General features: G+C 38.1%; 1 protein-coding gene across 4 annotated transcripts in view; it reads left to right on the plus strand.

The window, feature by feature from the left end:
* The window catches only part of slc23a2 (solute carrier family 23 member 2), a 49,114-nt gene extending 37,194 nt beyond the window's left edge, over positions 1-11,920 (plus strand). For all 4 annotated transcript variants that reach the window (XM_061729455.1, XM_061729456.1, XM_061729457.1 and 1 more), the window contains 6 exons: positions 282-438; positions 1,387-1,534; positions 1,637-1,742; positions 2,659-2,926; positions 3,506-3,601; positions 6,142-11,920. In XM_061729455.1, the coding sequence (XP_061585439.1) occupies positions 282-438; positions 1,387-1,534; positions 1,637-1,742; positions 2,659-2,926; positions 3,506-3,601; positions 6,142-6,419 (1,053 nt within the window). In that variant the 3' untranslated portion in view covers positions 6,420-11,920. The remainder of the gene's footprint in view (positions 1-281; positions 439-1,386; positions 1,535-1,636; positions 1,743-2,658; positions 2,927-3,505; positions 3,602-6,141) is intronic.
* Positions 11,921-16,609: the final 4,689 nt, after the last annotated feature.

Here is a 16,609-nt window from a genome sequence, read left to right on the forward strand (position 1 = left end):
AACCAGTTTCTGTTAAAGCTGCACAAAGGAACTTTTGTAATTTTTAGCTAAGTCCGTTGCCCCCCTATTGGTGAAGTCACTTTTATAGCGCTGTCCAGAATGTAGTGTTCTTTGGTCTCATGCTCGGTCAGTTTCTCCTTTTTTTTGTTTTAATAATTACTTTCAATTCCTTCATGTATTAAATCTTTCTTCAAAGGACTTTGAAGCTGCTACCTTTGTACCGCTTTAAAGAGTAGAGCCTGTTTTTGATCAGATTGTGTTTTCCTTTCTGCTGCACCCAGATCATCATGGCCATATGTGTTTCATGGCTGCTGTGTTTCATTTTTACTGTGACTGACGTCTTCCCGCCAGAGGTGGACAAGTACGGTTACTATGCCCGCACAGACGCACGTCAGGGAATCCTCACCGCTGCGCCGTGGTTCAAAATCCCCTATCCCTGTAAGTGTTTCAAGGTGGAGGAGGTTGTGGAAGTGGACTGTGTTTTCTAGTTGGATGTGTTTTCTAGTGGATAGATTGCCTTTTGACCTCTCCAAGAAGAATTATCAGAAATGTGAAAGTCTTAGAATGGCTGCTGTGATTTGTCAGTAATTTTCATCAATCACAGAAACACCCGATCATACCTGAAAACGAGTTGCCTTTTGGCCTAATTCTGCATTTTGAATCAAAACATGTGGAATAGGTTTAGACTGGACTTTAAGAAACATCTGTATCCTCTTTGTAATAACACCTTTGTTGTAACGCAACATGCACATGGAGTCTTTTGACCAATCAAAACCCTTATGTACTCAAAACAAAAACAATAATTTGAATTTACGGAGATTTGAGTATAGAAACAAAATTGACAAATTGTTAGCAAATCAGTCATCATTCTCATCCATAATCAATTCCCCAGAACCCACAGGAAATGAATGATGTAATTAAAAGTTTTTACAATCAGCTATACGGGCAAGACCAGAACCCAAAACAGTCAGAAATAGACTTGTTTTTCTGCCAGAATTTTGGGAAAATATTATCAGTGTCCTCCAGTTAACAAAGTAAAATACTTTGATATATCAAAATGTTACAATAGGTATTGTATTGTGAGGTTCTTGCTAATACACAACCCTAAAATAATATATATGTGTTTCTTTTGCCGACCACGACAATTGTTGAAAAAAAGAGGTCTGATTAAACTCTAATCAATGTTTAAGAGCGCTATGGTGGTGGGAACGGTTAAGTGTTTTCAGCTCTTCTGAGAGTGCAGGTACGAGTAGATCGTGAACATGTGGAACATGCGCTGCTTAACTGAACCAGGAAACATCTTGTTAACCGGTGTGATCTGAAAGATGCTGCTTGTTAAATCAGTTGTCTGTCAGCTGACGACTCTGTCCCCTCTTCCTTCCACAGTCCAGTGGGGAACTCCCACTGTAACCGCTGCAGGGGTGATTGGCATGATGAGCGCCGTGGTGGCCAGCATCATCGAGTCCATCGGAGACTACTACGCCTGTGCCCGCCTTTCTTGTGCTCCTCCACCTCCCATCCACGCCATCAACCGGTAACTCGTTTTATCAGCATCCTCGTTCTAATGAAGGACATCACAGGTGATGATGCTCCAGATGTTAATTATGCCGCTCTTCTTCTCCTGCTGTATCTGCAGAGGGATATTTGTGGAGGGTATTTCCTGCGTGCTGGATGGTCTTTTCGGGACAGGAAATGGCTCCACCTCCTCCAGTCCCAACATAGGTGTACTGGGAATTACAAAGGTAATGCACAGTTGCCTCTTATTTCACTTTTATCGATATCTTCTCGAGAGTATTTGACATATTTTAGAATTTGCAAATGTCAGATTGATCATTCTTAAGTTTACACTAGGGTTGTCCCGATCAGGATTTTTTTAACTCCCGATCCGATCCCGATCATTTGAGTTTGAGTATCTGCCGATCCCGATTTTTCCCGATCCGATCACTTTTTTATGGCTCCCGATACATTTCCGATACTTTTTCCCGATCAGATACATTTTGGCAATGAATAAAAAAAAAAAGAGGACTAAAACTCAAATTATCCCAAGTTTCTTTTATTGTCCATTGGAGAACAACATGGACATCTATTTCAACAAAGCTTATCAGCTCTGGTGCCACAAAATGTAAAAACCTGAAATTGTAAACTAAAACAAAAAGTGCATAATAGTGCAATAACAAAAATCAATAAATGTAACTTCAAAAGAGGTAGTTGAATGACATCCAGTCAAACTCACAAACACAAGAAAATTAAAATACTTTTTGGCTTAACCTTAGTGCAACATTCTGAATGGCATGAAAGGAATAGCAGCAGCTTAATGAACATGAACATATAAAATTTCACAATTCAAACATGTAAACCATGTTAGTTTCACTTACTTTGACGGCCGGAAGTGACGCCGGCCACCGACCGGAAGTAACGTTAAATGAAACGATATATAAAACGATTTAATATATTAAAAACATTAATCACTAGGTATGTCCCGATTTTTTGGCGGATACCGATGTTTTGAAAATGCCATGATCGGGTCCGATCGATCGGGACAACACTAGTTTACACATGTTTATTAATTGGACTTTGCTGGAAAACACCAACAAAAAATGTCTCTACATATCTGTACGATTTATGTGGTATGAAGGAAGTCTGTGATTGGTCGTTCAGGTGGGCAGCAGACGTGTGATCCAGTACGGTGCGGCCATGATGCTGCTGCTGGGGCTTGTGGGTAAATTCAGCGCCCTGTTTGCCTCCCTGCCTGATCCCGTCCTGGGGGCGCTGTTCTGCACCTTGTTTGGGATGATCACAGCCGTGGGGCTGTCCAACCTGCAGTTCGTCGACCTCAACTCCTCAAGGAACCTCTTCGTCCTGGGCTTCTCCATCTTCTTCGGCCTGATGCTGCCGAGCTACCTCAAACAGAACCCACTGGTCACTGGTGAGTCGCTGGCTTTGGGACTGAATGTGAAGAAATGTTCTTAAAATCAATTTTTAGTCTTCTTGGGACTTCTTCAGCACCTGAAGTTCTGTGCTTAAAGCCTTCAAAACATTTCTGAAATTAACTTTTCATTTAATTTCATAATATTCTTTATTTCATTCAAAAAATAAAACAAACAATTCAATACAAATGCAAACACAAATGTTCATAAATTGTGAATGAAAAGGGAGCAGAAAGAAGAAGAATCTTATCTAATCTGCCCCTTTTTCCCAAGAAATAAATTCACAAATAACATAAATTTATGTCAATCAAACTTAACTAACATTTCATTATATTTACTTAACATACAGGCTTTAATTGTTCTTTTGAATGTAATGTTTGATTTGGATTCATTGTTTTCTTTATTCAGATTGTTCCATAAACTGATTCCTTTCACAGAAACACAACTTTTTGTGGTCTTTTCTTTCATTTTTTTGACTTTACTGACATTAGGTCCATGAGAGATTCATAATTAAATTATGGACACAAACTGACACCAGGGGAGAGTGTTTAATCCTCTGTCTCTTCTGTCTTTCTCAGGCATCGTAGAAATCGACCAAGTGTTGAACGTGCTGCTCACCACTGCTATGTTTGTTGGGGGTTGTGTCGCTTTTGTTTTGGACAACACCATCCCTGGTAAGGACTTTTCAAATGTATTAGTTATTGATGACGTGTGTGGGTGATGAGCTGAGGAATAATCTTCACAGGAAAATGGTAGTTTGAGGCATGCGAAACTTTCCAAAGAAGGAAAATAACGGTGTGACTGCGACTGCTAAGCAGGTACAGGTGCAGGTTTGCGGAGAAATGGACAGAACAAGTCGAAGTGGTTGTAAATACGGTCGTTGAGATTCATCAGGGAGGGTTACTCATTGGAAAGTATCTCAGGGTTCTGATATCTCCCTTCCCTCTGGCTCACTCTGCCACAGCTCTAGCTACATAGGATAGGTTGGCCTGCCCGTATTCTGGATAGGTTCAGAAGGGCAGGTCCGCAGGAACTGTTGGGCCACCAATTGGGTGATTTGGCTCGACATGTTTGGCTTCTCTAGTTTTTTCTTTTTCCTTTTTTTTCCCTCTTTTTTTTTCCTTTTTATCTGTTTTTAAAAGGAAAATCGTAAAAGAAAAATGTGAAAATAAATAAATTAACTCAAAAAACCATTGAACTAGTGCACCGCAAAAACACAATCAGTCTTCATAAGTCTTGAATCAAAAGGATGGAAAAGAAGGTCAGAACCAACACAATGCTATGTGTTACCGTATCTTTCGGACTATAAGTCCCCCACGGAGTACAAGTCGCATCAGTCAAAAAATGAAGATGAAGAAGAAAGGAAAAAAAACATAAGTCGCACTGGACAATAAGTCACATTTTTGGGGGGAAATTTCTCTCATGACACTACGGTGATTCAGCTATACAATAGCATAAACAACACACTGAGAATAGGTGTCCGATATGCTAACAAACACTAACAGTTATCCAGCTACACAACAGCGTAAAGAACGAGGCTGAATTAACATAACAAGCTAGTTACTGGTAAGCAAGTTCCTCGGTTGTATTAAAGTTAGTGTTTGAATTGATTTTCAGTGATACAGGAGTAGCACATACCGGTAGTTGTCACAAGCTTAGAGCGTCCTCTTGTGGCTGTAGGTACTTCTTGGTCATGTCGTTCAGTTTGTTTGAACATTTAAGAACATGTGAAGTTATATATCTTTATATAAATAAGTCTCACCTGAGTATAAGTCACAGGACCAGGCAAACTATGAAAAAAAAGTGACTTATAGTCCGAAAAGTACGTTACTTTAAATACTGGGACCAAAATATTCTAGTTACAGAATAAGTAATAAAACTGGAAGCAGCGATCATCAGGGTCCAAGTGTATTCGCCGCAACAGCCACCCATGTTTAAATGACGTCACCCTGTAAGCACAAAACACTATTATTAAAAAAAAACTCATTATCTCGTTGGCTAAATAAACAATCTTTCTTTCAGTTGAAGCAGATAATTACTTGCACAATGCTTGGATTAGATTTATTTTATTTGTCCCGTAGAGAGATTTGTCTTCACTGGCAGTACATTACATGTACACCAACAATAATGACAGAAATGACATACATAACAACAAAGACAATTTAAATGACAGCACAAAAGCAGGCAGACAGACCAGTGGGGTTGCTGTTCAGGACAGCTATGGCTGTTCAGGGGTCAGGCTTTTCCCCAACTTAACAGTTCTGTACCTGCACTCTGATGGTAGTGGGGTCACATGTTGGTTCAGTGGGTATGGGACGTCTTGTACTATGGTGTTGGCTAGGCCTGTGTTGAAAAAATCGATTTCCCAATTCTAAATCGATTCTCATATTAATTCCTAAAAATCGATTCATATGTCTAAAGATCGATTTTTTTCATTTTTATTTTTATTTTTTTTGGGGGGGGGAGGTTCTTTTATTTATTTATGTTGTTTTTTTTTGTTTTTTTTTCATCATTACATTACAACTTTTGGTTATTTTTTTGTTTATCCCCAAAAAAGGAACGTTTTGTTGGACACGAGAATAACTGGTGCCATGTTTTTGCCTTTAAATATGTTTAAAGGTATGAAAACATTAAAGTGTTAGGTTATAATTGCATAAATTGTCTATATTTCATTACTTTATATACTATCTTGGGGTTACATTTGCAAAAAATGCTAAAAACCAAATGCTCAAAAATTAAAAGCCAAAATAGACCGAAAATGGAACAAATAAAAACGTAATTTGGGAAAAAATAATAGTTTCCTCCCTGGATCTGTTTGGTAATTCTGACCCACATGATGTTTCTGAAAGCAGTTCTATCAGCATTCTGGGAGCTGATTGGTCCTTACAGCATCATTAGCTGCCAATACTTGCTGTTTAATCTCAATATAATACTAGTAGTAATATTTTGCATAACTACAGTCATATAATTCATGCAACAGCTGAAAAAACAGTTTTAATAACACTAACCCAAATCAATATCCGAATCGGATCGAATCAAATCTTGATAATCGATTCTGAATCTTAAGAATCGGAATCGAATCGATTCTTGACATTTGCATCGATCCCCAGCCCTAGTGTTGGCTGCAATAATAGACTGTCTTCTTTGCTTGTTTTGACAGTAAATTATACCTTTTCAAAGATCTCATGGCTGATCTCTCATGCTTTGACCTCAGGTACCCTGGAAGAACGAGGAATCAGGAAGCTGAAACGCGGTACTGGTCTCAGCGCGGCGGAGCTGGAAGGGATGAGCTCCTACGATCTGCCGTTCGGGATGGACTTTATCCGCAGACACTCCATCTTCAAATACATCCCCATCAGCCCTGCGTTCACGGGCTACCACTGGGGGAGGCTACGGGAAGCAACCGCGTGCAGAAAGGGACACGGGGACGGGGTGAAGGGGGGAGGCGCGGGCGGGGAGGGGGCCGCCGCGCCGGGGGAGAGTCGGGTATAGCCACCGGGCCGGGGAGATCTTTTAAATGTCTCTGAATTTGGGGAGCAAGGTATGGTACACTAATATAAAACGATGGGAGAGTGGAGCACAGAAGCGACGCAGGTTTGTGTGGAAGAAAACGTGTTGCACCTACACCCCCCCTCCCTCCCTCCCCCGTCAGTGTGCGTATTCCTAAGCTCGAGTCTGTCTTTTCCCCACTATGCTATTATTAAGCATGCTACAGCAAGTCGAATCATGCTCTAAAAGATGTCGCCGTGTGGAGGCTAGTCGGTGTGCGTGCATGTGTGTGTACGGAGTGCAGCAAGAGATAACGAGTTAGTGCGCCGTCTCGCCTCCAGAAGGAGGCGGATGGACGTCCGAGGATCAAAGCCAAGCGTTTGATTCACTGATTCGAAATTGCTGCTCACTTGTGTCCCCAGCTCATCTATGAAAACATTCAACCAGAAGCACAGCAGGGGGGACAACGTCAATTATTGAGGATCCTGGGATGAATCGTTTACCTCTAGACTTGTTATGCAACCACATCAGAGATGCACGTGCACACACCAACGGCCTCAGTAGAATTAGTTTGAGTGCTACAATGCAGACTTACGGAAGTAGTTTGTCAGGTGTCCTTCGCCATGCAAAGTGATTGTGAGATTTATTTTTGCACTATCTGCCTCCTGAGTTCAAAACTAGAATGTCACTGCAACCGTCGTCCCCGCTTGTTCTTTTCTTCCCTTTCTTTACTCTTAAAACTTCTCAGAGACCCAATCAACCGCATTTCACACCCATTCATCCCACACTAAACGACCTCACATCCTTTTCTTTTTATATATATATATATATTATATACCGTATTTTCTGGACTATAAGCCGCTACTTTTTTCATAGGTTTTCAACTATGCGGCTTATACAAAGGTGCGGCTATTCTGTGGAAGAATACACTACTTCTTCTTTAGCAGGTAGAAGCAGATTTAAAACAGATAAATAGATAAATAAATACCGGTTATTTTTCTTGGTTCTGTCCCGTTTTAATCAGCAATGTTGCTGCCGTGTTCAAAGACTAGTGTCCGACCGATCAGCCTTTTTTTCGATTATTTCGATCACCGATTAGGGGGAAATCAAAAAGACCGATAGCCGATATCAGCCGATACGATTATTACCCTTTTTTACCTTTTTGGGAGAAAACAAATTTCAATACAAGAATTCATTTAAATGAATGGTGAGCAATTGATTGCTTTAACTAGGAAGGACAGCAATATTCACTTCGCACGGCTCACACATCAAAAGTGCAAATTATGGAACATCAAACAAAACAAGCAGCATTTCAGTTATTAAAAATAAGTGAATTTTCTCTTTACATAAAATAAAAAAGCTGCCTATAAAAAATAACAAATTAAGAGGAATAACAGCCTCAATTTTAGAACAGTCAGGCACAATACTCCCAATTCCCAGACCCAAACCACAGCAAGTGCCTACTTGGAGGTAGTAACAGTAAGCTAACTAGTACACATGACAAACAATCAAACCGTACAGGTTGTGAAAATGGCTACACAGGTTGTTTTTTTAAGTGCAAATATTTACTTAAGTTTACTTAATGTTGAACATTCTTAATACAAAAAGAAAATGCAGTATTTCAGTAAATTTCTTAATTTTTCTTTAAAAAAAAAAAAAAATCGAAATTATTTATTTTCGATTTTTTTGGGGGGGCCGATACCGATTATTAATAAAATTATGAATATCGAATTCGATAATCGGCCACGGCCGATTATCGGTCGCCCACTATCAAAGACACTGTTAGGAAAGGATCTATTTAGGTACAAACATGTACATCATTTACAGTTCAAAATGGTTCTGTACATGTAGTAAATATCGAATCTAACAACATAAATATCTGCGGCTAAATATCTTTTTTTTTTTAAATAGAGCGGATGCGGCTTGTATACAGGTGCGGCTTATAGTCCAGAAAATACGGTGTGTGTGTGTGTGTGTGTGTGTGTATATATATATATATATATATATATATATATATATATATATATATATACATATATACATACACATATACACTCAGCTACTGAGAGTGCTACTATTTGCAAGGCGTCCCACGTGTCTGGACAAGAGGATCACTAGCGTACTAGTTGTCTCCTTACTGTGTCAGTATTATGCAGTGGCTACTAACGTTAACTCAACCTTATGTGAAGAAGTGCTTGCCTCACAGCTGTTTAGTGGGATCTAAGTTGCTTTGCATGATTCCCAGCGTGCTTGAATTACTTTTAGTTGATGTCCTTCGTTTGCTTTACATGTCGGCTCTCGCATGATGGAACAAGCTTTTAAACTGTCTCAGTGACAGAAATGCATTTACAAAATGCTGCAGTGACGCACAGAGCAAAGAAAACCCGTGGCCTTGAGACGGAGAATTTGTTTGCAGATAGCTTGAATTTGATAAATGGACGGAGACATGAAAGAAAAAACATCCTGGATCCGTCGGCTTTTTGCCATCAGTGTGTTTGGAACAACTGATCTAAGAAATCAGGATGCTGGTTTCATTGAAGTTAGAGATTCAAACTGTTTGTTTGATTTTGGTCATTTTTAATGGTGTCGGTGACGTTCTCTCACATTCCCATCAGGTTGTCTGTAAAGCTCCTGCTCTCATCCCGCTACAGATGTGTGTAACTGCTAATGACTGTTTCTCAGACGGAGGCAGCATCTGTCAAACTGGCACCTCGTGAGCTGTGGCGTGAGAGCGAGTCTTTCATCTTCCCGTGCTATGTGCCTTCGCTGTTTTAACTGAAATGTGGCGTTTTTAGGAAAAAAAAGAAAATGGACCTGGAAATAATTTGTAACAATGAAAAGAAACTCAACTAAAAATATTTTATCCTACTGAGACTCGAACCAAAACCAAAATGCTTAAAGGTTTTTTTTATCTGTTTCTTCTGCTGTTCTGTTACCAAAACGTTAAGTATTAGCATTTTGTCGCTACTGAGAAACTTCCCTACTTTTATCATGTCAGAGCTATTTATTTATTTATGAGAAGAGCGTTCTTGAGCGATTTATAGCGGCGGATTTTTGTCCCCGTGTGGTGCAGCGCATCAGCCGGGTGGAGCCTGGTGTCCTGATGATTGACAGCTACTCCTTCATCTCTCTCAGCTCACTTATTGCAAGTTTTACTGTAGGTCGCTTTTACTTCATTCCATTTGTAGCATGTTGTATTCAAAACCAGTAGAGAAGAGAAAAAAATCCTTTCAGATGTAGAACTTGATTGTTAATTGAAATTTCACAGTCAGGGCCTTTTTTTTTTTTCTTTTTTTTTTTTTGTACAATAAAAAGGAAATAAGACTCCAGCCACCGTTTGCATGTGACATATCAGGGTCCAAGTGAGTATCCTTAACAATCCTGGAGTGCCGGCATGTCACTAAGGAGGTTATAGGTGTCAAAAAGCTGTGTTTTTCAGTTTATTTTCTTTGTTCAACGAACGGAAAAGAAGCCTTAACTGCACCGTGAGCTGTATTTAGTATCCGATGTCACATGTATAAGAACTCATCACCGGTCTGTCTGGTCACATCTGAAACATTTTCTTACCTCTTATCCAGTGTTGATTCACCTTTTGGAAATAATGATTGGTCAAAGACGGCCTTGTTAAAATCCAAAACATCTCCACAGACGGGTTCTCTTGTCTATTAGCAATGTACTAAACTGCAGATGACCAAACTCAGTTCACCCAACGACACAATCATTTTGGTGGGAATAAACTCACAACAATTTAATTTTGCATTAACTCACAATGTTTTACATTTTTTCTGTTAATTTTATGTAAATTGATCTTTTTATATATTTTATTCACTTTAGGAAGGTCCAATATTAACATTAAATACTGAAATTAATTATTTGAAAAAGAAAAAGTAATTTGTCTTTGAACCTCATTCATAGAGGGCAGGCATAGCTTAGATAACAAAAGTACAATTACTTTTTATTTAATATACATTAACAATGGCATAATATGCCAAACTGTATCATCTCCAATCACCACGAATTGTCGGTCAAATACCAGAAGTTATGCAACTGATACACTACCAAACTTTTCAGCCACAGCTACAGCTACAGCTCCCTAAAATGTGTGATCCTTTTTGTATCATAAATGATGCTGCATGGACGTGACGAAGATAATTAAGTAAATGCATTGGTTATTGGGCATTAAATTCCAAAAGAGGTGAAGGAATCTGACGAATGTTGGATTTGAGCACATGGTCTCGTCAAATCTTTGATAAATTGAAGTTGTCTTCCTGGATAGATGGTAAGAAAATACCTGTGAGAAAAATGCCGTATTGAGAGTGACAGTGAGGGAAAAAAAAGGCTGATAATGTAAGCAATGACACACTAGGTGATGTTTTGGCATCAGTGTCGGCGCTCCCACACCTTGTGGTAAAGAGGCAACAGTCAGAGCTGTCTTTTTTTTTTTACTATTTATAGTGACTTTCTTAGTGCATGGCATGCACACATTATAATAGCCATCACAACATGTGACCTTGTTGGGTTTTTTGTTTTTTTTTCCCATACCATGTTCATCGCAGATGATCCTTCTCCCATCACACGGTCCCTCCACTCCCTGGAGCACACAGTCTCTGATTCACCCCCCCCCTCCCGTTCCTCCAGTCCTGCAGTGAAAATATATTGATGTCTCGTCATGTTTGGTGTACCTGGTTTTCTCCCGGGAATTCTTACTGTTTGTGTTTGGATGCAGGAGGAGACACCTGCTCGCCACCTTGTTAAGAGCCGCTCGTTCACCGGCAGCTCAGTGAACATGTCGCATCACTTAACATCGAGATGAACATGAGTTGCCCAAAAGCAGCTTTGTGCAGAGAGTTAACTCTTAACTCTCTGGTGTTTATCGTTCTCTCTTTAGGAGTCTGTACACAAATATGAGCTTTTTTCATGTAATTATTACACATTTAGTCCGATTACTGTAAAGAACATAAAGGTTTTCTGGCTTGAGTATGTTCAAGGCAGTTTAACCGACAGACGGCTCTTAAGAAGGTGGCCACGACGTAGGTAAAACAAAGACATTGATCCCTTTCAGTTATTTTGAAGGGGGCACTACCTGAAGGTTATACTTCTGTGTAAAGTGTTTTATCTTAATGTTTTTTGTTTTGTTTTTTTATATACATCATTTTAATTTTTGCAAGCAGATATTTGTATGAAACGAATCATAACTTTTGATCTTAAATTATGCTGGAACGCGCACCATCCTGTACTTTTTATTTAAAAAGTAAATACATTTTGACCATATGTTGAATTTGTGATTTGGTGGAATCTTTTTGTTTGTTAGGACCTTTTCATATTGTATTCTTCTTTCTTTTTTTTTTACTCTTAACATTGCTTTCTGTCCATGTATATTACCAGTATAAATCAAAGAACAAGCTAAGAAACTTTAAATAGATGTAAAACAAAAACAACAAAAAAAAAGTATATTTAATGTTTGCTTAACATTCTGGAAGAAAAATTGTGTAAACTAATTGTAGCATCGAAATGTTTTATTATTTGTTCTTAAAACTATTTAATAAGATGTTACAGAATGAAAATGAATTCAGTCTTTGTCTTTTTTTCCTTCTCTTCAATCCTGCTCAAATGAATTAGATAGATAGATAGATAGATAGATAGATAGATAGATAGATAGATAGATAGATAGATAGATAGATAGATAGATAGAATCACATCACACATGCATTTTTTTATTTACATTTTTTAGCATTACATTACAACAATGGACATCTTGAAAATCCCAAATCGAGGAACAATTTAATCTCAAATTTATTTCAAGAAAAGATGGTGCAGTTTGAACCTCAGATTAACAGCGTTTTCATGCACAAACATGAAATGTAAAAAAATTGCAACAATGGATGTGTAGTTCCAAATTGACTCAAAAAACTATAGCTTTGCTGAGTTTTGAACTGAATATAAAGAGGGTACAACACGGTGCTGCAGGATGCTGTTGTAGCCATTTTGGTTCAGGATGCCCTAATCTATACAACTCACCAATCCTGGATCCAGCAAAACATCCCCAGACCATCCTCCTCCTCGGGCGACAGTTGATGTCACAATTAAATTACATTATTATTCACTTTCTTTAACTTGCCTTTTTTTTTTTTTTTTACTTTTGGCACTTCATTTAACTTTATACCATTTGAAGCTATTCATTGGACTTAAAAAGCTTACATTTTGATTCTTTTTTTAGTATAAAAATTGGGATGTTCTAAAACATTTGACTGATAGTGTACTTTATAAACTACACTCGGCGACTCTGCTCAGCCTATCTAATGGACCTGTGCTTTCTGGACCTGAATTGGATTGTGAATAAAATACAAGGAAATTGACTGAAATGGAATATAATTCGGACTTAATCAGATACAGTATTTAACTTTGTAAACGTTACATGCTTTCTGTATAAGGTGCTATGACATGACTTTGTTGTGAATTGGCCCTATATAAAAGTGAACTGAACTGAAAATTACGTTGAATCTTACTTTTCTCATAAAAATTGTGCACCTGGTTCATTCTAAAGAGTCTGGTTTAATCCCTGTAGCATCACACATTGTATGATTCTTTGTTTCAGAATCTCTGCTTCAAGCAACCAACCAAAACAACCAAGGAGATTCCAAAATTCACAAAACTACTAAAATTAAGTTAACAACAGTCCTGCTTATTATCAAAATCGTGGGAAAAAAAGTGGCCAGCTATCATATTTGAAGAAATGTATTGGAAAAAATCTTGAAGGATGGTGATTGAACATCACTTAAACATTTAGTAGTTAAAGAAGATCATAAGTAGAACTCGTGGCAATATTTAATAGTGAAAATAAGATCATTTCCACGCACAGAATAGAGAGCGCTAAAGATATTGGGAACTTAAAACCTGTGTATAATATGGTTAAACCACAAGGTAACTATCTGGATTGAAACTGAATGCATCTAAATTACCAAGAATAAGAATTGAGAAATGAGTCAGATTTCAGTAATAATTAAGCACTTGCAAGTGGGTCCAAACATACACCATTCATCTCAATGCAGGAAATTAGAGAACAAAGAATGGATAATGATTTTCAAACACCACAAATGATAGCTAATCCTTATGAGTCTGATAAACAGGTCATTGTTACATTAGAGCTAATCTTTTAGGAACAAAATATCAGTTTGCACACTCTGTACCCAGGCGAAGGCTAATATTTATCACAGTACACACTCACTTACTACAATACAGATGAAAAAGCTGCTGCCATAATTGAAGTTCACAAAATGTCCACAAGATGCAAGCCAATAAGGAAATTCAAAAATACAGTACAGTTTACCTCTGTGGCTACTAGAAGCCAAATATCAGGCCCCAAAGGTTGCAAAGGCCCTTAAAAAACTCAATGGCACTATCTACACTCACTATATGTAAAACCCTCGGGGGGGGCAGGCACGCATCCAGGGTCATATTGATCTTAAAACGGGGAAATGAGGGATTGGATTCCCATTCTTCAACCAGCATTTGTTGCCAGTCAGCCAACGCGGTTGTGTCAGTCACTCTGGCACGAACAGCACGCCCAAGCTGATCCCACAAGGGTTCAATGGGGCTGAGGTCAGGACTGCTGGCAGGTCTCCATCCTCTCCACTCCCAAATCCTGGAGGGGGCGAGCAGTGAAAATATGAGATTGCCACTGGTTGCAGAAGATCATCTTAATATCTCTCTGCATTGAGATTTCCTCCTTGTGTGTAGAAGTAACATTGATGATGAGCTTCCTTTTTCCAGTGAGGGAGATGCCGCCCCACACCGTCACACTGCCCCCACCAAAGATGGTCTGGAGATGATACTATGGCTCACTCCAAACAACTTGGTTTTGCAGAACACCAGCTTGAAGTTGCCCTATGGTACAAGCCCCATCAAAATCGGTTAAACGCGGCCGATTCTTGGAGCAGACACCGGCTGACCTCTCTGGCTCACAGGTGCTGCCGATCAGGCCCCTGATCGGCAGCACCTGGTGGTACCAGAAGCTCAAAACAAGAGTCAGTACAACCGCACAATACGTTGTTTGGCATTGGCAGAGAAGATCTGGCAAATTATTCATGGTCACAACCCACACACTCAGCTCTGCTGCTCATCCCACAAATGCAGGTTTGTTACAAATGTGGCACCATTTAAAGGGGACATAAAGCGTCTTTCCAGCGGTATAAAAGGAAGCATTGTTACAACAAAGAAATAATCTCCCAGACACAAATGTCCTTACTTTTTGTGCTAATTTTATATTATTTAAAGATAGAAGTATCTCCAGATGAATATTAAAATGCTGTTTGGATGATTTATTTTTATTTATAAAATGTATTTTAAAAATGAAAAAGCATTTCTGCCAATACATTTTCATTTTCAAATTTGGCAATTCAAATTGAATTTTGTAACACCTTTTGCAAGATAATTTTTTTTCAAAAAATCTTTAATGTATTTCTTTATAATTTTAATTAACTCAGAACGATCAATGGTGAAGGAAAAAATGAAAAGGCAGTTTGGTTAAGTTATTATTTTTCATTTGAGTCAAAAAAATACGGCTTATTCCAAAAATGAAAAAAATAAATTGCTAATTCTTTCTATTTGAATTATTGTACAGACTTACTTCCATAGATAAAAATCCTTATTACTGCAAATGCCGTCATTATTTCAGAGAAACATGGCAATTTTGGCAAAACAATAAAAAAATGCAATGTTTATATATTTCCCTTGCTAATCCATTTTAATTTGAATTATTGTACAGACTTGCTTCCATTGGAAAAAAAAATCCTTATTACTGCAAACGCTGTCATTATTTCAGAAAAACATGGTAAAACAAAAAAATATACAATGTTTTTTTTAAGTGAATTTAACACGCTGGTCCGTATAGACATTTAGTGGAGTAACCGTGACTAGAATCATTTTCTCCATATTTCAGACCTACTTGAATGAATGAAACTTCTTCATGGGTTTGACGGTTTAACATGTAAATCAATTGCAAACTGGGATTCTCCCTCTGGCCATAGAAACAGGTATAACTCTGTTCCTGAAGAGGAAAGATTATGTAGTGTTTGTGATCTAAATGTTATTGAGGATGAACTTCATTTTTTGTTTTATTGTCCATTACATGATGAAGCCATTTTTTCAGAAAATGCAAGATTGTAAACCTGAGTTGTTTTGGGCTGAGGATGATGCTAAATTGGAATGTTTTTTAAAGAGGAGGTTTTCTCTATAGCTACCTTTTTATAAAGAGAGCCTGGAAACAGAGAAAGGACAAATTATATGAAAATTGAGAAAGGATCTGATCTGTAATGTATAAGTGGAATTTATAATTTTGTGTTTTTGTTTGTATGCAGCTGATGTTTGTTTGCTGGCGTAAGGTATCTGTGTCTTGTAAGCCCTTAGGGGCACCTTAGAGGTGTATGACCAGTACTCGAGATGAGGGGGGGTGGAATCCCCCCTGAAATACAAAACGGCCAAAATCATCCCCCCTTTCCATCCCCTATGTCATTTCATCAATGAATGTGGTTTTACTGCTATTTCAACATTTAGAGTCATCACCAGAAAAATAACTTATTTGACAATTTTCACCTGTTTCAAGTAAATTTTCACTTGAAATAAGTAGGAAACTCTGCCAGTGGGATTTATCTTCTTATCACAAGCAATAAAATCTTGTTCCACTGGCAGATGTTTCTACTTATTAAGTGAAAATCTACTTGAAACAGGTGAACATTGTTGTTTTTTCCAGTGATGAGTCTTGTTTTAAGTGTAATGAGATTTTTTTACTAAAATGAGACATTTTAACTAGAAATAAGACAAATATTCTTGTTAAGATTTTGAGTTTTTGCAGTGATCCATTTTACTTATCCTGTGAAGGACAGAGTCATATTGATAAGTTCAGAAAACTGTTTTTTATTGTGTTTTGATGTATTTGATGTACAGAAGGCTGCATTTAACTTATTTGTAATATATTATTTGTAATCAGCACAAATTATCTGTCCCCATATGATAAAATCCACCATCCCCCCTGATTTTTTTTTTTTTTTTTTTTTACAACTCGAGTACTGTGTATGACATATAAATAAACATTCATTCATTCATTGTAAATAGGCAAATAAGGCGAACTGCTGGTGGGACGGCCGTACTTTTGTTCCCGTCCCAGACTCCACAGGGGAGTTTACTGTGGACCACAG

The sequence above is a fragment of the Cololabis saira genome, chromosome 9 (genome assembly GCF_033807715.1).
Source record: "Cololabis saira isolate AMF1-May2022 chromosome 9, fColSai1.1, whole genome shotgun sequence".
NCBI lineage: Eukaryota > Metazoa > Chordata > Actinopteri > Beloniformes > Belonidae > Cololabis > Cololabis saira.